Here is a 26,479-nt window from a genome sequence, read left to right as displayed (position 1 = left end):
TTCAGCTGATGCATCTTTATACACGTACAGATGCTGAGATTTGACCTTCCACTGACTGTACAAAAACCTCCAAATTTGATTCCTGTGTTAAATGATTATTCAGAATATTTTATACACACTTATGTGTTTTCACAGTTTTTGTGCTGGTTATTAAAATAAACATTTTTATACACAAGGTTTGGAGGTGAGAAATTCTGAAAAACCACATCTTAGCCAACACATATCAAACACATATGAAGTCATATTTCCATGATTTAATGTGAAAATGGGGCTCCTAGTCTATACTTGTCTGGCGTCAGCCTCTTTTAGTTTAGCATCGTAACTTGCCTAACTTAACTCAGTCATAATTTGACTGCAGCATGTATCCAAATTACTCTGTGTTAAGGCCAACAACATCAGCAGCTTGCTTTGGAACTCATTTAGTTTAAAAATAGAGACTAATAGAGCGCAAGTTTTGTGTGTTTTTGTATGCAAGAGCATTTGTGAGTGAGTGTGTGTGGGTGTATGTGTATGCACAATAATAAATACGCTGCCTGGAGCTGAGGGAAAGACTGTGGGTTGAGTCTCACTATGATGCGGTTCAGACTGTTAAGTTTATGGGCTGAATCTTACTCAAGGCAGACGGGGTTATAAAACCCTCTGCCACCCGCCAGACCCCAGGCTGGGCCCCTTTAACATGGTGGATCCCCTGACACTGGCAGGGAAACAACACACACACACACAAACACACAGAGGCATCAAGTGATGAGGTGAGAAATATTCGTTAAACCACAGCGCAGCGCAGCTGGATTTCTGTTAGTTAGAAGTGGACTGGTGTGTGAGGCTACTGATACCAATTCTGCTTAACAAACCATTTTCCACTAAATGTGTCCACAGCATTGAGGATTTTAGTGTCAAGTATGAAATTGGCATCAAATGCTTGTTTTGAAACTTTATTATAATCCTTTTAAGGATTTTGGATATAAAACAGGGATTCAGCAGAATATTTTATTAAGGGAAAGCCGTAAGACTGCTTAAGACATCATTAAACACTGATGCATAGTGAAGTTTGGAATATTTTATTAAATGGAAAAAGGGATGTTTAAAAACACGTTTATATTCCTAAAACTAAGTTATCAAAAATGTAAAATTGTGGTGAAAGTACCAAATCTTAGATATCATCATGGCACAGTATTATGAAATAGCAAATGATATCCAGCCCTAGGGATAATAGGAAAGAATAAAATTCAATTATTGTACATCCTAAAAGGCTAGAGTTGTATCCCTCTACCCGGAGAGGTCAGGTCCTCCATCCACACACACTTTCATCCTCAAAAGATCTCCGGTCATGTTTTGCCAACCAAAACCAGGTCTTGCTGGAAATGTGCCATCACTCCAGGTGTCTACACAAAGAAAAAACTTTTTTTTGCCCTTTCTGCTTTATCCCTCACACAGTCACTGCTCAGAGAAGTTTTTCTCCTTTTTATCACAACAAAACAAGATAAAATTAAATGTTTATAGTATAAATAGACATATAGAGCATGATTTACTATGTACTTTAAGTGTCAAGAATTGTGCTCATTACCTTTCCAGAACATCTCTGCCTTCATAATAAGTTAAAATGCTCTTTTATGTCTGTAAGCATCTCACTGCTCGTCTATCCGCTGCTCTCTGACACATTCAAATGTCTGACATGTTGTCCTCCTATGTGAAACCACAGATTTGTGTTCATTCATGTGGTTTAAATGGATTCCTTTTTCAATGTAGTCATGTCTAATCTCCCTTTTTTCCCCGTCTTTCCTCCAGCATGGCCGATGTGGCATCCCCCAGCCGCTGGTGCAGCGTTACTCCGAGGACTTGGAGCAGCCTGTCAAGGACGTTGCCTCCAACTTGGACCAGCTCAGAGTCAAAGAGCTCCGTAAACAACATCGCATGGCTGTAAGGCAACGACAATGGCTTTCCTTAGGGCTTTGTATGAACGGAGACAATGTTGGAGTATTTTTGAAGTTATAGAGCTAGATAAACGCTTCCTGTGGCTGGAAAAAGGCTGGCGCCGCCCGTGGGTAGCGGTGATTATTATGCATGCTTAATTGTCTAATAAACTGGATATATGTGGAGATACACTTTTAAAAGGCAGTTGTTGCTGAATTATTATTATAAGTAGCCTAAAATTGACTTAAGACTTGATAAAATCTACTTTGCCAAAGTTTCTTTAAAATTTGTAGCTCTGCTATCATGAATGTATCAGTATATTCAGCAATGTCACATCATCCGAGTAGGTACTGTAACTAATGCCTTTTTACCCCATTGTGTCACTCAGATCCCTTCTGGAGGTTTGACGGAGATGTGCCGGAAGCCTCTGTCCTCAGGGAACATCAGCACAGTCTCTGATTGGCTCACCTCCATCGGCCTGCCCATGTACACCACATCTCTGGCGGCAGCAGGAATCGACACGCTGAGTCGTGTGGCCTTCTTAACCGAGAGCAGCGTGTGGGAAGCGGGGGTGCGGGATGAAAGACACGCCCGGCGACTGGTCAGTGAGGCGCGATTGGTCGGCGCACACAGAGAGATGCAGTCCTAAGCATGTTGGTGGAGTCGTATAAGATAACAGGTATCAACTCACTGGTCAGCACCATCTCGTTCAAATATGGTCAGTAGGTGGACAAAGGCGAATTCGCCACAGGACTCGACCATCACACGAGCGACCACAGCACTACAGTCCTTCCTGTCTCAAACATCCTGTGCGCTTCTCTACCCTGCTCACTGATTTTTTCTCTCTTAATCACTCTGTCTTTTCTCAACCGTTTACAGCATCGAAGAGTTTCTCCTAACAGCCAAGAGAAGATATTGCCTTTTTTTAAAAGAAATTAAATAAATAAAGACTGTAGACTCACTCTGTGGGATGGCTTCCGTTCTGAAGACGCCCCCAAAGTCTTAAAATAAAGACTTGGATCTGCCTTGAAGGAAGATTGCACACTCTTTTGTAGGATGGATGTTTTTTAAATACAGAAAAGACGGTTTACTACATGCATATTTCATAAGTGCTTCATTTTCATCTTTTGTGGCAAGGCAACATTATCTGAGGGTCTTTTAAGGAAGTAGCTCGACCAAAGTGATTTACTTCTCATTCAACGTTTCATTCCCACTAATAGGTTCATAATGACAATGACGGAAATCACCTACTGTCTGGACATGTAATCAACTAAATACATGTACCAAACTATGAATAACTGGTGGCTTTGAGATAGCTTGTTTTGTATCATGTTCCTGTATTATAGCATGACGCATATCTTAATTTTGAAAATGATTTTTATCTTAAAATTTGTGTTTGCCTTTTGAATGTTGCAGCCTTGTTTTGAGGCCAGCTCTCAGTCAATGCTAAGCTGAAACAGCTCACATCACACCTTTTATATTTCACATTATACTGTATTTCACTGCATTATCTTGGATGCACCCTGCGCCAATATGAATACGAGTCTTACAGAAAGCTCTGTATTGCTCCAGTAATCGCAATCAGCTTTCACAGCAACAATACATTCCCCGTGTATCCAAGCACATATTACGTTGCCTTACCATTATAAATGAATAGCTTCATCAAATAGACCATATGTATAGTGTTAACTATACCATGACTGAGGCTGCACTGCGCTAAAAGTGCAAGACTTTTTGCTCTGAATGTGTCCAAGTCTGAGAAATAATTGAGATTTTATAAACACACACACTCAACCAGATCATTTCAGCGATGTGCATTGATGTGGACCACGAAACGTGCCTCTGATATATTGCGGCTTCTAAACTTGTCAAAACCAGATATGAGAAACCACAAAACCACAGGCACAGCACAGACAGCGTCCCATGTTTAACATCCCAACACATTCACTGTGCATGGTCTATGCAGAGGGTTGTGGGACCAGGGAGGGAGGAGAAAATAAAAATGTTCCAAAGACACAGCTGACATCTGGGCTGTCATATCTGGAATTTATTGGGCTGTCTACAGTTTGGTTACAGTGTTGAGGAATGTGATTTGTAGCTGGATAATAAGCTGTTTGGGACTTCAAAAAAAAAATACTTCATACTGTAGCTATAATCAATGCCAGTCTGAAATTGGTAATTGGACTTAATTGGCCTCACTGATATATGGTAGTAACAGTTATCATATTGGGTGAAAGTTCAGTTTACACTATGACATTAAAAAGTCTGGCAAATCAGGGAAACATGGTATCGGGTCAACCTGTTACAAAAACTGTGGGCCAAAAACTGATGTAAAAACAACCAGAAGCTCATTTCATTTGCACATAATGCATGAAATTGAGCTAACAAATGTTTCTTGTTTGTGTTTTTTTCCCAGGGAGGTTCTTCCTTCCATAGTCAGAACTGAATTTAAGACGTATTCCATTGATTTCATATTTAAAAATTCGACCAAGTGTTATTGCTTACATTAAAGGTTTTTTTTTTTGCAGTGGGCATTTGATAGATAGATGTTTGATGCCTTTTTTCCTCTTCAATCAAAGTGGTGCTCTGAGTAAGCGAGGACTGGGGTCATTATTAAAAAAGTAAAAGACCACAGAAGTGTTTTGTAAAGAATGAAAATACTGACACTGTAAATGCACTTTAGAGGGTAAATCTAGCTGTTTTATAGACGAAATTGGCTACATTTTGTTCACAGGTCCAAAATGGACACTTGTTGTCAGGTATTGTAAAGGGTTTCAGTGGGTTATGCTGGTGTTTTATTTTAGTATTGAGTTCCCAATGCCAAGTTTAATAACTATTCATGGGTTAACCTGCTCCAGTTATCACTTCCAGTTTGTTTTTGCAGTCTTACAAAAATAAATTCTTAATTACATATATGAAATGCTTAGCAGAAGTTGCACATTCTGTATATGTAATTGATATTTAAATAACTTATTTTTGCTTTTTTTCATATCAACTGTAATTATCTGTACTATATGAATAGCAATACCTTCCTGCATAATGCACATTGCTTTAGCCAGTGAGGAACTACAGTATGTATTGTAAAATATGTGTACAAATTATTTTATTTGGTTTTCATCTACCTAATGATTGTCCATACAGATTTGCTTGTGTATTGAAACAACAAAAGTAATGTCCATAGCTATTTGTCATTCTGAAATATAATAAAAACTGTTTCTTGCCATACGCTGGCCCTTCTCATTGTCGCTATTCACATACACACACATGCACAAACACACATAGTGTCTGGAATTTATTAATGGAAAGATGTGGGCATGGTCTACTGGCTCTTCCCATCAGTGTGGTTAAGGGTGACACTGGACATTGGCCTGTTGATAACTTTCTTTTTTGAAATTAAAAATGAAAAAGTGCGGATGGGCAACAGAAGGAATAATAACACTAGCCTTGGTTTGATTAAAATCCGTCTGTCAAACAGGCAATTATTTTATTCTTAGATGTAAAAGAAAAAAAACGTATATTAATTTTCTTGGGTTGCTACAATATTGTCAAAGGTTCAATTGGCAGTTGGAGCTCTGAAACCAAGGAGCCCAAAAACATTGTCTGGCCTGTAATGCCTCATTTAGAAAACTGTATGCATCTGCTCAGAACCACGACAGTAGAGTTCGAATGCCTGTCTGGCTCCTGTTGTAGTGCAGCTGTTAACAATGAAACCATGCAGAGGTTTTCCAGTCTTATTCAAGCCAAAAAGCCCCAAATAGATGACTAGACCTTGTACCCCTATTTGATGTAATTTTATCCCAAAAGACTGCTTTTGAGGAGGTTTTTCTTTCTTAACTTCTATCTCAGCCGGTGTTTGGCATTCATCTGAGTAGAAACGGGCTGGCACACCTGAACAAGCATTTCCTTCAAGAAGAATAAGAGCCAGACCTGTTAAGTGTGTCTTCGTTTGCGAGCACCTTTTTTTTAAAAAAAAAAAAGAGCCACTGTGCAATCATTTCCCTTACACGGCTGTAACAAGCTTTCCAGTTCACAACTCTGTCTTCCACAGATACAATTGCTCATCCAATTTAAAATATGTCAGGAGGAAAAGAGGAGACCTTATTGCAAAGAAGATGTTCTGCCTCATGTTTTTTCCTATTACTCTGAACCATTTTCCTCTGCAGCATTTATGTATGACTGTATTTGCGTCTGTGCAAAATCCATAGTGACAATTCCCTCAAATTCAACTGGAGGATCACAATATTTCATAGTAAAGATTTTTAAGTTTTATTTTAGTATTCCAACAATGACTCCAACAATCACTTTTAACATGGTCTGGATCATAACATAATTATCCCAGAGCATTAATAATTAGCAGACACAGCGCACATAGTCACAGGAGGGTGAGCATAGCCATTATGATACCAAAGATTCCTCACAAATGGGCTGTAATCAGTGTGATACTTTGATCGATCCTTATAGGGAAATTCTGTTGCCTCCAGTGATGTTGGTCTGGAAGTCAGTAAAGTAGTTCCTTTGAAAGTTTACTTTGGTGTTTGAATGCAAATCCAACTACTGTGGGGCAAAAAAGTATTTAGTCAGCCACCAATTGTGCAAGTTCTCCCACTTAAAAAGATGAGAGAGGCCTGTAATTTTCATCATAGGTATACTTCAACTATGAGAGACAGAATGAGGAAAAAAAAATCACATTGTCTGATTTTTAAAGAATTTATTTGCAAATTATGGTGGAAAATAAGTATTTGGTCAATAACAAAAGTTCATCTCAATACTTTGTTATATACCCTTTGTTGGCAATGACAGAGGTCAAACGTTTTCTGTATGTCTTCACAAGGTTTTCACACACTGTTGCTGGTATTTTGGCCCATTCCTCCATGCAGATCTCCTCTAGAGCAGTGATGTTTTGGGGCTGTCGCTGGGCAACACGGACTTTCAACTCCCTCCAAAGATTTTCTATGGGGTTGAGATCTGGAGACTGGCTAGGCCACTCCAGGACTTTGAAATGCTTCTTACGAAGCCACTCCTTCGTTGCCCGGGCGGTGTGTGTGGGATCATTGTCATGCTGAAAGACCCAGCTACGTTTCATCTTCAATGCCCTTGCTGATGGAAAGAGGTTTTCACTCAAAATCTCACGATACATGGCCCCATTCATTCTTTCCTTTACATGGATCAGTCGTCCTGGTGCCTTTGCAGAAAAACAGCCCCAAAGCATGATGTTTCCACCCCCATGCTTCACAGTAGGTATGGTGTTCTTTGGATGCAACTCAGCATTCTTTCTCCTCCAAACACAACAAGTTGACTTTTTACCAAAAAGTTCTATTTTGGTTTCATCTGACCATATGACATTCTCCCAATCCTCTTCTGGATCATCCAAATGCTCTCAAGCAAACTTCAGATGGGCCTGGACATGTACTGGCTTAAGCAGGGGGACACATCTGGCACTGCAGGATTTGAGTCCCTGGCGGCGTAGTGTGTTACTGATGGTAGCCTTTGTTACTTTGGTCCCAGCTCTCTGCAGGTCATTCACTAGGTCCCCCCGTGTGGTTCTGGGATTTTTGCTCACCATTCTTGTGATCATTTTGACCCCACAGGTTGAGATCTTGCGTGGAGCCCCAGATCGAGGGAGATTATCAGTGGTCTTGTATGTCTTCCATTTTCTAATAATTGCTCCCACAGTTGATTTCTTCACACCAAGCTGCTTACCTATTGCAGATTCAGTCTTCCCAGCCTGGTGCAGGTCTACAATTTTGTTTCTGGTGTCCTTTGACAGCTCTTTGGTCTTGGCCATAGTGGAGTTTGGAGTGTGACTGTTTGAGGTTGTGGACAGGTGTCTTTTATACTGATAACGAGTTCAAACAGGTAATACAGGTAACGAGTGGAGGACAGAGGAGCCTCTTAAAGAAGAAGTTACAGCTCTGTGAGAGCCAGAAATCTTGGTTGTTTGTAGGTGACCAAATACTTATTTTACCGAGGAATTTACCAATTAATTCATTAAAAATCCTACAATGTGATTTCCTGGATTCTTTCCCCCCATTCTGTCTCTCATAGTTGAAGTGTACCTATGATGAAAATTACAGGCCTCTCTCATCTTTTTAAGTGGGAGAACTTGCACAATTGGTGGCTGACTAAATACTTTTTTGCCCCACTGTATCTGAATTTGTAGCTCCCAGGATTATGTTCCCTGCACAGAATCCTATTGATTCCTACTACGGTAGGGTAAACTCAGTTAAGGTGCCTCTTAGTCTTAAGCAGATGCCCCTTTAATACAGATGCAGTGGGCCTTGTTCAAATGTGGAATGGTCTTGCCAAAACTATGTTAATTTCTCTCTGTCTGTTACTATTTTCCTTTTATTATTTATTCTAATGTCACTACATCAGTGTACACTAATCCTCGACTTTCCACAGGTGGTGGATACACCATGTTTCCTGAATCTGTTTGAAATTTTATAAACCATAAACTTCGAGGAGCTTCAGATGAATTCCAGGATATTACTAACTAATAAATACTGCAGACCTGACCTGAGGCCCATTTGAGGTACTCATTTAACAACTAAAGCCTGAATGACATATCTGGACTCATTGCGTTTTAAACATTTGTCGTGGTTGTCTTGTCTGTGTGGAGTTTGTGTGTGCTCCAGTTTGCTTCCACAGCCCAGAAATGATTTGGTTTCAATCCCACGGTCAGTAGTCCTGATCAGACTAAACTTGATTTACAGCAGTGACCTTAGAAACATCCATACTGTAGGTCTGTGTATTAAACTCCTGAGCTGCAGAGGAGATTGGCCTGGCAGGGCTATAAACCTTCACTGCATTTGCACTATTGTGCCTAGCTTGCAAAATGCAGTACTGCACGATTTACAATTCATTTACCTGTAGAAAACCCAAACCAGTGAGTCCTCAACATATTGTTCTCATCTTTATTACCTTTGGTCTTTTATGCCAAATTGTTTTGTTTTGTATTGCTCCCCTGACTACTGTAGCTGTCACCAGTGAAAGTACATCAGCCTCTTTGTGAGGTAGTTACTGTGTTGAATGACTGTCGTCACCTCCTAAATGCAGGTGTAGTCTAATGGTAGGTTCTGACCCTACTGCAGAAGATATATGGCTCAGTTTAAGGTTCTTACAGCTGGCTGGAGGGAAACGATTATGTTTTAAACACACACACACACACACACACACACACACACACACACACACACACACACACACACACACACACACAGACACAATCATTTATGAGGAATGAACAGAAACTCATCCCACCACCATCAAACATGTAAACCCTTATCCTAAAGTGGGGATAACACAACTCGTTGTGATGTCTCTATTATAATAATAGACCTGTATCATCATCAGAATGTGAAAGCTTAGGTAAACGATAAGGAGGCCACTGTCTCACGCTTACTGACTTCTAACTCTTTCCTCTAGCCTCCTGTGTGTTTTTGTGAATGCTCACCGGTCCCTCGTCTCTCCCGCCTCTCTCCCCGAACACTGGGTGACGCTGTTTTACGCACCGCCATCCAAACCAAATCCTGTATGAGGTGGAAGTTTTTCCTCTTTCCACGTTCAGTAATCTGACACCCAAAGACTCGGAGCAGAAGGATGGACCCTTAACTCGGCTGGAAGGACGGAAGGAAGGAGCAGTCATCCAACGAGCGCAATCGAGAGGGACCGAGCAGGAGCGAAACGCTGTGCGCAAAAAACAACCCCGTGGCTGCGGCAGTGGAGGAGAGCTGGGTGCCTGCGCGTCTCCAAAATAACTGGCCGTCCGCCTCAGATGATCTCAAAGCGACAAGTTTCACTTTCCACAGGCGGATGGGTGACTTTCCACGGTGCTTTGTGAGGAGGAGATGATGAAGAATTTCAGCAGCAGTCCCCTCCACAGTAACAACCAGACTCCCAACCACATTAGAGAGCGAAACAACAGAAAGTACAGCTTACTCTCTGCTATACCGTTGCGATTTTCCCTGCGAGGTTATGGTTTCTGCATGGCTACGCTGTTCTTCTTCTGTTTCGGCTCCCTTTTTTACCAGCTGAACGGAGGACCCCCTAAAATCCTGCTGGACATCCGACAATATCTCGGTAAGAACTTTTCATTTTGCTCTGCTGGCTGAAGCGCGTCATCATCAAAGAGATTCTTTTTATTAAAAGCTGCACTTCATGTCTAGACGTCCCACTTTGATCAGACGTGTAAAGGACAGTTTATCAAAAAAAATGCGAACAGAATTAACGATGCTTGCACCTTATCAGTCACCGCTTGGTAAAAGTCTCTTTTTTTTAAATGAAATCCACCAGAGGCCACAGCGTCCCCTCGACCCCAGTCACCCCAGACGAGTTATCTTGATGTCCTCTGATCACTCATAATCTACATGTAAAATAATTGCAGACTGACACACAGTTTAGTAAGAGTCTGGATGCTGACATTTAAACGTGCACAACTATCTCTGATTTTGAAATAGTATGTTCCTCCGGTCTCAGAACGTTTTCCCCAAGTTTAAAATTCAAATCATTCCCACCAAATCCCGAGGAATGCGCTCCCTTGAATATAAGTTCGGACTTGTCGGAGGGTGATTGGGATCTATTATGGTAACAAGAACATAGCAACTGTTAAGATTGATACTGTATGTGAATGATGACTGACACCTCCTCATGTGCAGCCAGCTGGTGCGCTCCAGCCACACAGCGCTCATTGCGCACGACTGGCACCAGTAGAACAAGGCGCAATAGTGTTCTGAGGACAGAATTTATGCTGGTGTTTGGAGACAGCAAAGCGTGCAGTGTCTCCGACTTTATGTTTCTGTAACTGATGCAGCGAAAAGCAAGGACACTTGTTTGTATTGAGGTAGAGGCTGTCAGCTGCAGATAGGTATTTCCAGTTTAAAATATTATGCTCTGAAGAGAACGCCGTAAAGTTGTGCCATGTGGAGATGACTTGGCACTGCTACGTTACTGCCATTGCAAAATACTGAGTTGATGAGTTGTTGAGACTTAATACAAGAATAGCCCCTCGTGTACCTACATCTGCATGAGCTGACTGACAGTCTTTATTTATGTATTTTTTGTACTTATTCCATTCTTTGACGAGGAAGGTACCATTTAGGTACAAAATATCTGCTTCCAGGGAGTCCTGGTCCAGACTGCAGCATGAGCAGTTTCACATACAATCCAGAAAATCTACACAAAGGAAAGATTAAAAGATTTAATGTGGTAGAACACATGCAATACACAAAAGGTACATTAGTACAGTAAAAGAGTTTTCACATAAAAAGCAGTTTTACCAGACAACATTACACATAAAGCACAATACATAAGTCAAAGATCCAGATGAGGGATAAAAAAGAACAACATACAGTCCATCTCAGGGTAAAGTTTAGAATGGCAACAGCTTTCCCTTTAGGGAAGTTTGTACTTTTAATGGTATTTAAAGAAGGAAGAGGATCGGATGTATCAAGAGGTAAAACAGGAAGTTTGTGCTTATGGGTTTATATGTGCCTGTGACTTAAAGCTGATATTCTACACAGAGGTGATTCCTTATCAACATGTCTGTCACTGCTACAACTTGGGCTGCTGCTGCAAAGTGTGTGTGTGTATGTTTGTGTTGAAAAGAGGTTGTGTTCCTACCTATTTCTTACAGAGGGCTCGAGGCCTTTATGACGTGATAAACATCTGGAACCGAATGAGAGTCACTCACCAAGTCAGCCACTAATCCCATGGGTCAGATTGGTTTCCTGTAGACGCACACTCACACACACACCCACACCCACACACCCATTCATGCATGCGCGCACACGCCTGCACGCTGCAGCTGCACAATACTGTCAAGAAATCACTTTGATTTGGTCCAGTTTAGCAAAACATAAACCCAGACATGCCCTACATGTAGTTTTTGCAGGATGAGAAAAAGTATCCCCAACATCACCAAATTAAAAGCTACTTTCACAGCTGTATGTGTGTATCACTGAGAGTGTTGATACTTTTCTCTAAATTACAACTTGATTGCCTGAGCACACACTTTATATACTACACACACACGGAAACAACATGCAGTTGATGGAACTTTGCAGCCTAATGTGATTTAGAAATTGCAGCGGTCAATGCAAGCCCATTTTATTTTAGAGTAATTAAACAAAACTAATTCACACAGTCAGCTGCAATGTCTCTTACACTCACTTTCTCACTAAGGAGCTCTTCTGAGAAATGCTCTATAACCTGAAGAAACACACACACACACACACACACACACACACACACACACACACACAAGCTTAAGTTATCAGCTGAATCTCTGGCACCTTAACATACAGGATGAAGCTGAGGTTTTTACTTTTAGCATAAACACACTCGCAATCAAACACATCTACATTTCAACACCCCAACGAACAAAGAGAAATGTATTTTTTGCATTGTCACAGTCCACTAAAATCGAGCACTCACACATACTGTATGTGAACCATGAGGGCAAGGAATGAGTGAAGATTCATGATGAATGAGTGTCAGAGCCCACCTGCATGACATGATCTTCACTGCAGAGACCCTGAGGGCCGCAGCCTTGTCAAACACTGACTCTTCTATACTCTGTCGACTTCAGGGGGGGTTCTTATGTAACATTGACACAAACACACTGGAGCACCTCCGCTGGGGTCTGGATGAGTAATAGTCTCTGCTCATTATGATGCGAGGGCAAGGAGAAAGAACTTTGTTTCAGAATCTGGAAGTTGACAAGATGTGACACCGTGTTAAAGTAATTGATAGGTCAGATATCAGTAATGAAGTAATGCACTTCAGATAACTTTTTTCAAGTTTGAGAAACTCACTTTTTGTGGTGGATTCTGTAAGGAGAAAGGAAAGAGAGGAAACAACAACATAGACAGAAACAATACAGATGTGGTCTGCTCATTGCCGTCATTCTGAAGAAACTTGTGTGGTCTTGAGCTCATACATGAGAGAATAGAGAAATCCGGGAGAACGGATGGAAGGTGGGGAGGCTGCTGTGCTGAATAGTCTTGAGATTTGGTGGCAAAACGGCCTGTGCTGGTGCTTTGAAAGAAAGTTTGGCAAAAAAAGTTATTTTGTCAAAGGATTCATGTTCACAGATTCACTTCTTGTCACCTTCACCCCTGTCAATTACAGGCATTCCGTGTCTCTCTCCATCTCTGTCTCTGTCTCCCTCTGTCTTCACCCTATTTTTTTTGTCATGGTGTCATCGATCGGTGAGTGGAACAGCTTTCTGGGTGAGTCATGAAGGAAAAAATTCAACTGTATATGGGAGTGGAATTAATTCCAACTGGAATTAATAAGAAAATAAAGAAGCATATTCAGCATTAATAACCCTGCAATGTATGTGTACTGTACTGTATGTGTGCGATGGACAGGCTAGCAGCCTCTTATGAGCATTCAGTGATTAGTTGATTTATTTACCTTAAGCCAATTTGTGTTACTTTTGGCTTCACTGTGCCAAGATGAAGGTGAGGATTCCTGGTGGGGTAAGTGAATGTGGGTGTGTATGGGAAAGAGAATAGTGGGTTGAGTGTGTGTTAGGTGTGTGTGTTTCTCACAGTCAGACTGACTGTAGAGGGAACAGACCCTGTTTTGTTTGGGCCAGTGGGGAGCTTGGTGTTTGAACGTGTCACTCAACGTATAGCTGCAGTAACTGAAACGTGCAGACCTTTAGACCTGGATCGACAGCCTGCTCGCTGCTGTGTGTTCCCCGTCATTGATTCTTTCTCACACTTTCTCACTCCCTCGTTCTCTCTCACACACATACACACTGATACGACCTAAACCAATCCAGCTACTTTGCCAAAAAGCCTCCATATGAGCAGTGTGTCTGCATAGTAAAGGGGTGCGTGTCTCCATGTGTGAATGCACAATCACACCTGACTGTGCAGCAGTGATTCCCTCAGACGTTTGACTTGGCTGAGCTGGAAGGTCCCTGACTGAAACATGATTAAATTCATTTTTTAGGAACATAGACAGGTCATTTCACCGCTGTAGGCCACCCCGACTGTTCACACTTCAGGTAAGCACTGGTGTGGAGCTAAGCCTGTGCTGAATGGTTGAATTAACTGTGATTAATAGTCAGTTTTGGAATCTTTTTATTGAAGTAACTGTCTGTATTTCTGGTAAGAAATACAACATACAGCTGAAATATAAGAAAAAATATGAAAGGAATTAGCAAAGACTGGACCCTGCCAGAGTCTGAAGCCATGAAGCCTGTGTTTTTGCTCTCTCTTTATTCACACACACCACACATATATCAGTACTGTGACATTTCAAATGCTAGTTGACTCTGTACTATCATGATCTCAGGGACTGTGAATGCACTGATGGCTAACTGAGTTTTGCTGATTTTTGATATTGCACGCTATCCTCTTGTAGCTCCTCGGAACCAAGAGAGCAAAACAGAGAGAGGAATCTGGAGTTTTTTTTCTGTTCTCTCAAATCTTCCATTTATCGAGATGGATCCAGCATACATGGCGCAGTGAGTCCTTTGACATGTGAATAAGTGTAATGTACTTTTATGGACTGTTAAGTGCACAAGTCCTCTGTGTTTGTGTGTTGTTACAGTTCCCTAACCTTCTACCATAAATCATAAACAGTCTCTTATTGAACATCGCTCTGCTCTCAAAAGAGTTCTTCAACTTTAAAACACTCGCACACATAAATATGATTTGCCAGAAACTAGCTGGTCAAGCGTTGGAGCTGTAGTTGCAGGGCGGTGTTAGGGATTAGACAGGTATGCGTGGACACAGAAGATGCATCAGGATATCTCTCCTCCCCAGTTTCTGTCGTATTTACAGCAACGCTATTCCAGAAAGTGGGTGAAAGCAAATTTGGCTGGTGATCACTTTGTAGAAGCAGCGCTACAAATTAAACATTGCAAGTATATAAAGAGGAAGAGAGAGATTGCAGAGATGGAAGTGATGCAGAGAGGAAAAGTGAAAGGTTGCCCACTGTGAGAGGGCGAAGAAGGGAAGTGGGAGCTTCCAGATTGATCTAGATAATACAGACATAGTACACTTCACTCATGCTGTACCTGATCCCTGACAGACTGAAACATACAGATAATTAAAACATACAGTGAGTACACACTTTTGTAATTACAAGTGTCAATTGGAAAAGACATCTTTGACCTTAAACTACTATACTTTATTAGACCTGTTAGTGGGACCAAACTTTATTTTCAAATTCTATAGAAACATAGAAATATGTCATGCAGAACCATGGGGAAATCTGTGTAATAAGATGCATGCAAAATGTATAATATCCCCATCGTTGGTGCTGGTGCAGTCAGAAAAACTACAGGGAGTGAAGCTCATTCAATCATTTCTGTTAAAAATATACTAAATATTGTCATAAAGCAAATTGTTCAACTTAAATATATGATTAAATCATATGTTAGATGTTCTGGAGGCCAGAAAATGTCCTTGAATGCAAACACTCTAGTGTTAAAAGAGTTATGCTATGCATGTTACGTATTTGCACATCTTTCATACAGAGCTGACTTTGAACTATTTCTCCAAATAGGATGCCAATAAGTGCTTATTTTTATTAATTTCAAAATAGGGTAGACATGCAAACATTGTCCATCATCCAGCATACATAGAATAAGCAAACCTTAAGTAAGACATTGTCTCTGTGTATTCCTGCACAGAAAATTATCTTAAAAAATGTCTTCCTTGACTATAACATCATATCTTTTTCAATATGTATCTGCTGTTCCCAAACTCCTGGGAGCTGCCCAGCCCAGCCACAGTGTCCACAGTCTGTGGGTTAAATGCCTTGCTTAAGGGCAGGATCACAATAGTAATGGGGGAATGGGGGGTGGAACTTATCCACTTTTCCTGTATTAGCCTTTTGAACCAGAGGCCTTTTAGTCACAAACCTGTTCCACCAACCTCAGGTCTGACCTGCAGCCCTCATTTGCTTAAATGTGATTAAGGCTCAGTATTCAGTCCCATACGTATTTTATACATGTGACACACATACTGTAGTGAGGAAACTGACACTCAAACTACACACATGCAAAAGAGCTTTGTTGAGCGAGCCAGACATGTAAGTGTGATTTTTGGAGCAAACTCGCCACTCCATTCCCACCAGTACACCCACTTCCTGTTAAAGGATATTAAAAACAAGGTCTTTATTTCATCTAGTCATATTGTGTCCTTCAAAATGACAAATTTAGTGCACTAACTCTGTGACCAAAATGACTGAGTTTGTGCTTTAAGGCAATTAACAAAGTGTCAAATAAAATGGAAATCAGGCCAGTGTCGGCCAAGCTGTCATTTAGCAAAATGACTGACAGGGCTGCCAGGTGTGTACCAGTCTGACTGGTGAAGTTAGTCATGTGGCAAAATACTTAAACTGCCCATTTATTCCCTTACTCGATTTTTATTATTTACATGTGCAATGTTTAATCAGTGATGACAAAATATGTTAAATAATAAAGGCTGCTCCCCCAAGATAATCTCATGCTCTGGGGGTGGAGAATAATATTTTGCATCCATCCAACACCTCCAGCCGACAAGTCTCATTAGGAGGTGAAGGCAAGACGACTTGGCCTACTTACTCTATATTCCCTTCACCTACAGTATGCGCGTCCTTCTGGAAGTGTTGAGGAAAACTAAGCATTACCTCCGACAGACCCCAGAAACAACTCCTAAGTGGCATCACATCCGGTCTAAATGCCAAAACAATCTGAAAGGTTGTAATTCCCCCTGGGTTGGTAAAACAAGCAGCCCTCCCTGCTGAGCGGAGGCACGTCACCCTCTGTTTATTTACCTGCTTTCTAATGTGCATGCCAGCTTGTTAATTGGGTTTAGGGGTCAATAAAGGGATAATAGTTTTTACTTGAATGGAAACCAAAGAAAGAAAGAAAGATTAATGGGGTGATTTTGATTGGGGGATTTAATAAGAAATAAAACCAGAAATCAGATTAATATCTTGTGTTTGCTATAAACACTTGGTGAATGGATTACATATTTTCTTTTTCATGAGTTATGATAAATGATGGCATTTTGGATTCCTTGTTTTCTGGGTTGTTGCAATATGAAATAATTTGAAAAATAGCTTCATGTTGACCCCGTGATTACATAATAGAAGCAATTAGCATTACCAATTAGCATCTCCATGCCTGAGAGGCTGCTGTTGCCCTCACCAGAGAGACGGGCGAACACTAAAACAACACAGGGTAATTATCCTCCATTAGTGCATTTGTTTTCACCACACGAAAGAGAGCAGATGGAAAAAAAATACTAATGCGTCAACGCTGTTAAACTGCAACTGCTGCTCAAGGCCTGCTGAGCAATGATGGTTATAACCCAAGAGAAATCCCAGATAAATTTGTGGGAAATGGCTTGTGACTAGATTTGTTTGCTGTCCTACTGTATGTTCACTGCTTTTGACAAATGACTGCAAAGGACCGATCAAATTAAAGCATATAAACAGTGGTCATAGAGGCTATTGTGGGATGCATCAGCTGTTTTGCACACCTCATTCCTTTACCCCCCCCCCCAAAAAAAACTGCAGGATGAAATAAACATGTACGTTTTTGTACAAATAGAACAAACTTGTTATAATTAGTGAGCTTTAGAGCTGCTTATAGGTGGATTTTATTCCCACCTGATAGAGCCAGGCTACCTGGCTCTAAAAAGTGTTTTCCCCCAAACTATTCCTTTAATGCTGTCATGGCTGGCTCCTAGGCCACAACAAAGGAAGAGGTGCACAAGAGGCTTTACTATAAATAAAGACCATTATTTATACCTGTTACACTGGCCAGGTGTGCCAGGTTAGGTGATTGCACGCTCCGCCCAGCCAGGGACCTGCAAAAGAAAAGCCAGAGAGAGAGAGAGAGAGAGACGACCAAGGCTCTGGGGCCTTAACAAGACATGAGAATGGTATTCTGTAAACCTTTAGCAAGAAAGCAAGTAAGTGTATTACCCCAAATGGCGAGCTATTGCTCTAAAAGCTTTCACAGCCCAACAGTGACGTGAAAGTGAAGTTTGTTCCATACAACCCCAAGCTTGAGTCTACTTATCTCATCCTTTTGTACTCCATGTAGTCAAGAATATACATCAGCTCAGCAGGGGGCTGTTTTTAAGAACTTTGCACCATTTTTAAAGGGTTGCCAAGACACTGATGATGGCTGGTTGTGTTAACTTTTATGTTAGCTCCTGTGGTGGTATGCGAACGAGTGGGTGGCTCAGGGCCCACAGCCACTGGGTGGTACCCTGGTTGATGCTTGTAAGAAGGCAACTGCATATATCCCATAATTTAAAAGATCAGTGCCAGGATAAATAGAGGTCCTGTGAGAAAATTAGGTGTCAGCTTACAACATGTAAACTGAATTCACTGCTTTAATCAGCTCTGCCTCGCTCATCCAGAAGGACGAGACCTCTAATCTGAATCCAGGTCCTTTCATGACAGAATTAGAAACAGAATAATTGCAGTGTGCTTTGTGTGCACGATTGATTTTTGGATCAGCTTTGCCCTTCCTCATATCTCTGTGCCCTGGTGTTGTTAACCTATTTGGTTTCTTTGCTTACTTTGGCAAGTGTTGAAGCACTCCACATTCCTCTGTTTATTGCTAGAGAATACCCAACATGTTGAGCTCTTGTTTCCGTTCCATTGGCCACATATACACTTGTCATCAAACAGCAGGTCTGTGTGGTCACTGAAGTCAAGCAATTATTTTGCTGTTTGATTCAACAACTGGATTGTGACTTTTTCCTCGGATTCCAAGATGGCAAAGACATAGTACAAAGCCAAGTAATTGGTTGTTATGGGACTTGTTAAGAGGGAACATGTTGCCCGGTGGTCAGCGACATACCTTGTTCAAGGAGCTCTGTCTATCTTAATTCTGAGTGAGTTTACCACAGCTCTGTCTGCTAGCCTCATTTGATGGCAGTGAAAAAATATATAGTGGTTTAAAATAGCAGCCTTAAATATATAGCAGGGCAGATAGAGTGGCAAAGCCCAACCCATGTTGTTCAAACCACTACGTGCTGGTTTGGGGAAATGCATTCCCTTGCACTTTAAAGTTTTAAATAGCCTGTGCCCCTTTTGGGTGCAGCTGAGTTGAATGAGAAAGTCTTTCCTCTGTTTTCTAGAAACTGAGGTTATTTGTAAAAGTAATATTATATGTCAGAGTATATCAGAACGCTTAAAAGCAACTATAATTCATATGTCTATGATAACAATGGATCACATGACAATGTCTATATAAAAAGAATCACTTTAGGTGACAGAAAATTACGATACAGCCTGACTGTGCACTTCAGCTCAGATTATGAGAGCATTTACTGTAGCTTCGTTTAACTCATTGTTTTAAGTTTTCTGGCCCACAACTTTACTATTCTGGTTCACTCTCACCACTCTCATCAGTGTAGAATAATTTCGCACAAAGTTCTGATAAAACTGCCCAGCACCAAATGGCAGTGAGACAAAGTTGATGATAAACCCTCAGGAGTTGGTGGAGACCAAAACAAAACTAAAAGGGTGAATGTTGGACATCCATAGAATGATGCCATGAAGCTTCGGGCCATATCTAAGAACCTTGACCCCCTTCCTAGCTAAAGTAACTTTACACGACTATCTTCCTCACTGACATCTTTCTCTACCTGGAGAAATATTTTGACATAACTTGTCTGACAATGCAATCAGGAATATTTGAATTCAAAGCTTATATAAACATAATTCGCAATTATTTGACATTTATTGAAGTAATGTTAATCGGTATTGTGATTCACTGAGTTTGCTAACGTTAACCTTACCTAATGTTATCTTCTACATTTCACAATTATATTATTATATTTTAATAATATAATATATAAATAATATAATCAGTTGGCCATGAACATCAAAATTGCAAATGTATGTATTATGTAAACCGTAAAATCTATCTAACTCAATATTAGTTAGTTAAATCGACCTTTTTCTTGTTCTCCTGTAATATAATCCTATTCTCTGCCTTGTTTTCCACCCTGCCTGAGGAGAAAATGCTGTTCTCACGCTGTTGTTATTGGGTTGTCAGGACTTTGGAACTGATTGACATCCTGTCACTGATCCAATTGCTCATCCTCAAAATGAAAAAAGAGCGCTCGACTGTTCCTTTGGGTGCAGTGGAGCAGACAGCTCGTTTAATTCCTACTTCATGAGATTTCATAAAACTCCGAAGCAGTGGCGGCAATAATTTTGGAGAAATGGGCCACCGCAGCAAATTGTAGATTATATAGCAGAAACGCTGAATTGTTGAAGTGCAGTGTGCTAATCTTTACTTTATTCCTCTGTTTGTATTCTTTAAAGGCCTTCTCTTCCCTTGTTTTCAGTGGTAGAAGTCAACAGGTTGCACAGATAATCAGTTGCTAAATGTTTTTTTTGCCAGGGACCACAACTGAGAACTAAGGCTAATTGCAGGTGAGGGTTTTTCCAAAGACATCAGACGTTGCCTTGTAGTAAAACGATACCAAAACACAGATTATCATTTTCTATAGCCTTCAGCCTTCATGATTATGGGGGTCTTTCATCTGCTCTGCACAGGCCTGTTTGATCCGAATGCTCTGAACATAAAATTTGAAAGAACACATGAATTTGTGTAATTTCGCTTAGACTGATTTGTGTGCAAGTTCTTGCATGTACAGTACACATAGTTAGATGCCTTTAAGAGCTGGAGTCAGATTAGGGAAAGACCATTACATAGTGATAAAACAACGTTTCCATGAAGTCAGTAATACTGGACGTCTGGGAAAACACACACACAGACACTCACATTCATGCCCTTTCAGCTGCTGCTCAGCTTACATAAAATATCAAACTGTTTCATTGATAATTTGCAACTGCTGCGAGAAATGACTTTATACATTCCATTTTATTTCATTACTCTGCAACATTTTCCTTTGTTTAGTCTAAGCTGTACCATGCTTTACACTCCAACTTTAGGTATTTTACAAGAAACACAGTCTTCACACAAGCTAGAAAGAATGCATTTATTTTTGTCTAGAGAAAGACAGTTTTTACAGAGCCACTCCACATATCTGAAGGCCAAGCTAAACAAAGAGGAAAGCTAGAAAGATGTTGTCTAACCTCTTCCAAGACCCTGTTTCAACAAAGCCTTATGCAACAGGGTTTTATTTCTGCCTGTCACTCAGAAAGTCATAAGTGAGACACCAGCCTGAAGAACTACCTGTCTGCTTCAGGCTGTTGTCTTTGACATGCTTAAGAGGGGTTATATCTGATTTAGAGTTATTATTATCATTTTGCTGACTCCAGACACGCTGCAATATGTTGACACTGACAGGTTTTGGATGTGAATTTGCAAAATGCGGGCCAATATTCCATAATGTGATCCATAATCTCAGTTTTAAAGAGCCTTTATAGGCAAATGTCATATAAATTAATGACAATTTTCTTACTTTTTCCTTTTTATCTAAATGAGAAAACTCCTGGCTTTTTTCAACTCCCTATGGCACTTGCACTGCATTCCACATGACAAAGGACATGCTATCTTAATATCATTATCAGTAGTGGCCTTTCCTGTCCCTGCCTGCAACAGGTGGAAGACTACAGTAAATATCCTCAGAGAATAATGATATGTCATTGCTCTAGAGCTTCTTGTCTGCGCTGAGAGAGATTAATGCTTTGGCAAAAGGAGGGGGTGGGCGCTCTGAGGACGGCCTGAAAAGCATTTTTGAAATGTTCAGATGGAATGTGGTCGTCCCCCGTGGAAAGCAAACCTCACCTTGGCCAGATCTCACACCTCTGTCTCAAAATGTGCTCTCCTTCTCTGAAACCCACCTTTGTCTCCCACCATTTGTCTCTTCTTAGTGTCCCTCTTTTTTTTACGCTTACACACTTTTCCCTCAACACCTGTCTCTTATGTGAAGACAGGAGTGCAAAATGTGAGCGACAGCACATCATACCTGTCCGAAAAAGTTAGGGTTAGTGCTAAAATCCACATCCTGCCATCACCTGTCACACTTATGAACTCCTCAATACCCAGGTCTTTTTTTTCCTTCATGTTTACCCCCCAGATCCATAAACTGCTCAAGCCACAGCTGAGTCCTACAGTAGTGCTGCAGTTCTAAGCTGCAACCATAACCCTGTACAAATGTTCTGGTTTATCTGAGAAACCACATTTTCCAGATGTTTTGAAGAGACATCTTGAGTGAAAGCAACACAGTCCAAAGTTAACAAAGCCTTTATCCAAAGACACACAAACGCCCAGCTTCCAAGAACTTGTTCTTTTTTTTCTGTTCAGTGAAGACTGAGGTCGAGTCCTTATTCTCAGCAGGGGATTGGTTCAGCAGAGGAGTCAGCAGGCGTGGTTATTGGTATTAATTACATGGTTGGAGAGTGATGGGTTGCATTTGACTAGCATGTGTGTGTGTGTACATGATTAAAAGAGAAAGTGATGGGAGTAAAATTTAAAGGTTTCACCTCCATTACTTTGCAACCAACCAGAGAGGTCCAGAAATCTAACCCACTACAAAACACTAGCATTTCTTCAGACTTTAAGGTCAAGAGTCATGTTAGGTGCTCGGATAAACCCATGCTGAGGTTAAATGGGTAACTCTATCGTTTGTGGCTGATTCCTAAAGACACATTGTTGCTACGCCCCTTGAAAAGCCATCAGTTGTCTGGCCTGGTTCACTGGCCCAGATCCTGGTTGTGTAGTGTTTCCACTTGCCTGGCCCAGCACAACTTGACTCCCTCTCGGCCCTCCAGCACCTTCCTGCAGCAGTCTAGTTTGGACTAGACCAAATTTATGCCAGTTGGACTTGCCTGTTCTGTAAATCCATCCATCACTCTAACCGAGAGCTGTTCTAATTCTGTACCACAAATTCTCACCCCAGGAATCGCCACTCTCACTCCCACTGTTTACCATGCCGTCTTTTTCTCCCTCTCCGTCTCCCTCTGTCTTTTTCCCATTCGCATTCCCATTTGTTCCTTTGCCATTTGTTCCTTTGCCACCTCTACATCTCCCTGCCTTGTATCTCTTCTCTCACCACACTAGTCTTTTTCTTCTGTCCTCCTGTTTCCGCTCATAGAAGTCAAAGTGCAAAAAACTTCCACATAAATTCTTTCCTGGACAGCAAACTCTGAGTAAACAGATTCAGCCTCTGTGTTGTCCTGCACGCTGCAGTGGACGTGTATGACGCGCACGCACACACACACACACACACACACACAGACACACACACACACACACACACACACACACAGAAACATGCCACTGAGTGTGTTGGATGTGTAATATTGCCAGCTGGAACGTTTGTGTCTCTAATCACTACATGCAGTTCCATTACATACTCAACCGCAGGATTTCAAAACCACTGTCCCTCTGAGCTCTCCTGTATCTTTCCCCACCCATTCGCGTGTCCATTAATGTGCATTTGTTATTGTTTATGCAGGTTTTATCTGTGAGAGAGAGCAGCTGAAGAATAAACAAGTATCACCATGTTAGTGACTCCAAGTGAAGTGTGCACATTCTTATATTTGTGTGTAGGTGCTGCTGTGCTTGTACAACTGTTTTTGGTATGAAAACTATGTGTGCTGATTGCAGTCCAATAAAACATATTGTACATTATAGTGCCAAGACATACTTGACAGAGTGATTCACTGCCTGAGAGAAGAAAATTCAACTTTTGTTTATGTCTGTTCATGTAATTTGCTTTAGGGAACACATAGTTGAACACAATCTTGAAATATATAAAAGGCAGGAAGACTTTGATCTGAGCATTTGGGGACTTAACTGTCTATTTCCATCAGCTAGTCTGTTTATTTTTAATTTTCTCTGTCCTTTTAATCTCTTCATAGACTGCCTTAATGGCAGCTGACCAGAAAGACTGGAAACCATCATCATCCTAACTTCCTTTCATAGCGTATGTTTCATAACATGTTGTTGTACATCCTGGCTCTAGCATGTAGCTTCGTGTCGGTTTGTCTATAATTAGCCGTGCTATTATAATGAGGTGTTTCTGAAGGGCTGAAGTGAACCACTGACCGCTAGCTAGCGTAGCTTAGCCCACATAGCCAAATTAAAGAGAGGCTTGATCTTCAAGGCCACTCTTAGCTGCAGTCTGCACTCACAGACGGCAGTGCACTTTAGTGAGTAATAAACATACAAAACATTCAGAGCAAAAATAAAGAGCAAGTTAGTATAGTATAATTAAACAAAAGCATGCTGAAATCATGCTAGTGAACTACAGTGACCACAATTCATTGCATGTACATAGCAGCATGCGGACATGATAATGAGAAAGTGAGCCATAGTTAATTTACATAATGTACAGCTATATTTGCTTCACACAACACAAATAAAGCCCAGCTATACAACTGGCCAAATAAAGCTGATTCAGTATTCAGATATTTTAGTTTTTAAGTAAAATATATGACAATGCAAAAATACTTACACATTACCAGTAAATCTCCTGCATTAAAGACTATATGTAAGTGAAAGAACATAAGCATTATCTGCAAAATGTATTTAACTATCAAAAATAGAAGTAGTCATCATGGAGCATTTCTTCTTTCAGAGATATTTCATTATATACTGTTTATAATATTACCAGTACATTATTGAGTATGGTGTATTTTATTGATGAGATTGATAAAGATGAGAGAGGCCTGTAATTTTCATCATAGGTATACCTCAACTATGAGAGACAAAATAAGAAAAAAAAAATCCAGAAAATCACATTGTCTGATTTTTAAAGAATTTATTTGCAAATTATGGTGGAAAATAAGTATTTGGTCAATAACAAAAGTTCATCTCAATACTTTGTTATATACCCTTTAATGGCAATGACAGAGGTCAAACGTTTTCTGTAAGTCTTCACAAGGTTTTCACACACTGTTGCTGGTTTTTTGGCCCATTCCTCCATGCAGATCTCCTCTAGAGCAGTGATGTTTTGGGGCTGTCGCTGGGCAACACGGACTTTCAACTCCCTCCAAAGATTTTCTATGGGGTTGAGATCTGGAGACTGGCTAGGCCACTCCAGGACCTTGAAATGCTTCTTACGAAGCCACTCCTTCGTTGCCCGGGCGGTGTGTTTGGGATCATTGTCATGCTGAAAGACCCAGCCACGTTTCATCTTCAATGCCCTTGCTGATGGAAGGAGGTTTTCACTCAAAATCTCACGATACATGGCCCCATTCATTCTTTCCTTTACACGGATCAGTCGTCCTGGTCCCTTTGCAGAAAAACAGCCCCAAAGCACGATGTTTCCACCCCCATGCTTCAGTAGGTATGGTGTTCTTTGGATGCAACTCAGCATTCTTTCTCCTCCAAACATGACAAGTTGACTTTTTACCAAAAAGTTCTATTTTGGTTTCATCTGACCATATGACATTCTCCCAATCCTCTTCTGGATCATCCAAATGCTCTCTAGCAAACTTCAGACGGGCCTGGACATGTACTGGCTTAAGCAGGGGGACACATCTGGCACTGCAGGATTTGAGTCCCTGGCGGCGTAGTGTGTTACTGATGGTAGCCTTTGTTACTTTGGTCCCAGCTCTCTGCAGGTCATTCACTAGGTCCCCCCGTGTGGTTCTGGGATTTTTGCTCACCGTTCTTGTGATCATTTTGACCCCACAGGTTGAGATCTTGCGTGGAGCCCCAGATCGAGGGAGATTATCAGTGGTCTTGTATGTCTTCCATTTTCCATTTGCTCCCACACTTGATTTCTTCACACCAAGCTGCTTACCTATTGCAGATTCAGTCTTCCCAGCCTGGTGCAGGTCTACAATTTTGTTTCTGGTGTCCTTTGACAGCTCTTTGGTCTTGGCCATAGTGGAGTTTGGAGTGTGACTGTTTGAGGTTGTGGACAGGTGTCTTTTATACTGATAACTAGTTCAAACAAGTGCCATTAATACAGGTAACGAGTGTGGGACAGAGGAGCCTCTTAAAGAAAAGGTAACAGCTCTGTGAGAGCCAGAAATCTTGGTTGTTTGTAGGTGACCAAATATTTATTTTACTGAGGAATTTACGAATTAATTCATTAAAATTCCTACAATGTGATTTCTGGATTCTTTCCCCCCATTCTGTCTCTCATAGTTGAAGTGTACCTATGATGAAAATTACAGGCCTCTCTAATCTTTTTAAGTGGGAGAACTTGCACAATTGGTGGCTGACTAAATACTTTGTTGCCCCACTGTAAATGTAGTGGAGAAAAAAGTACAAGATTGCCCTCCGAAACGTAGAAGTATATTTGTATGAAGTAAAGATGAGTAAATGTACTCAGGTACTTTGCAGATTCTTCCCAGTATTAGTAGTAGTGAAGTAGTGGTAAATTTCCAATCTGTGCCAGTAATACTCTTATTCATTAATAGGGAGACACACATCGCTCAGTCACATATGTGTCCATAACATGTTAAAATAGACTGTGGTGTACAAGTTGCTGCCTGTCTATTTATAAGAGTAAATGATTCCATTGGGTTGGTCTAAATAAAGGGGTTGAGGGACCAGCAGAAACTGGGCCCATGTGGGGTTAATCTTCCCACATAACAACTCCCCGCTTTCCCAGCTTTCCCATAGAGGAGGGAAGCCACACCGCTCAAACCAGGCTTTCGAGGA

At 41.0% G+C, this 26,479-nt stretch overlaps 2 protein-coding genes across 4 annotated transcripts in view; both read left to right on the top strand.

The window, feature by feature from the left end:
* sash1a (SAM and SH3 domain containing 1a) overlaps positions 1-4,538 on the top strand; it is a 157,604-nt gene extending 153,066 nt beyond the window's left edge. For both annotated transcript variants that reach the window (XM_070849165.1, XM_070849166.1), the window contains exons 19-20: positions 1,786-1,917; positions 2,300-4,538. In XM_070849165.1, coding sequence (XP_070705266.1) covers positions 1,786-1,917; positions 2,300-2,560 — 393 coding nt within the window. In that variant the 3' untranslated portion in view covers positions 2,561-4,538. The remainder of the gene's footprint in view (positions 1-1,785; positions 1,918-2,299) is intronic.
* Positions 4,539-9,534: 4,996 nt separating this feature from the next.
* Positions 9,535-26,479, top strand: part of usta (uronyl 2-sulfotransferase a) — a 53,498-nt gene continuing 36,553 nt past the window's right edge. For both annotated transcript variants that reach the window (XM_070849465.1, XM_070849464.1), the window contains exon 1: positions 9,535-9,990. In XM_070849465.1, coding sequence (XP_070705566.1) covers positions 9,759-9,990 — 232 coding nt within the window. In that variant the 5' untranslated portion in view covers positions 9,535-9,758. The remainder of the gene's footprint in view (positions 9,991-26,479) is intronic.

The sequence above is a fragment of the Pempheris klunzingeri genome, chromosome 18 (assembly GCF_042242105.1).
Source record: "Pempheris klunzingeri isolate RE-2024b chromosome 18, fPemKlu1.hap1, whole genome shotgun sequence".
Classification (NCBI taxonomy): Eukaryota; Metazoa; Chordata; class Actinopteri; order Acropomatiformes; family Pempheridae; genus Pempheris; species Pempheris klunzingeri.
The sequence above is the reverse complement of the archived record's forward strand: the minus strand, read 5'-3'. Positions and strand labels throughout refer to the sequence as shown.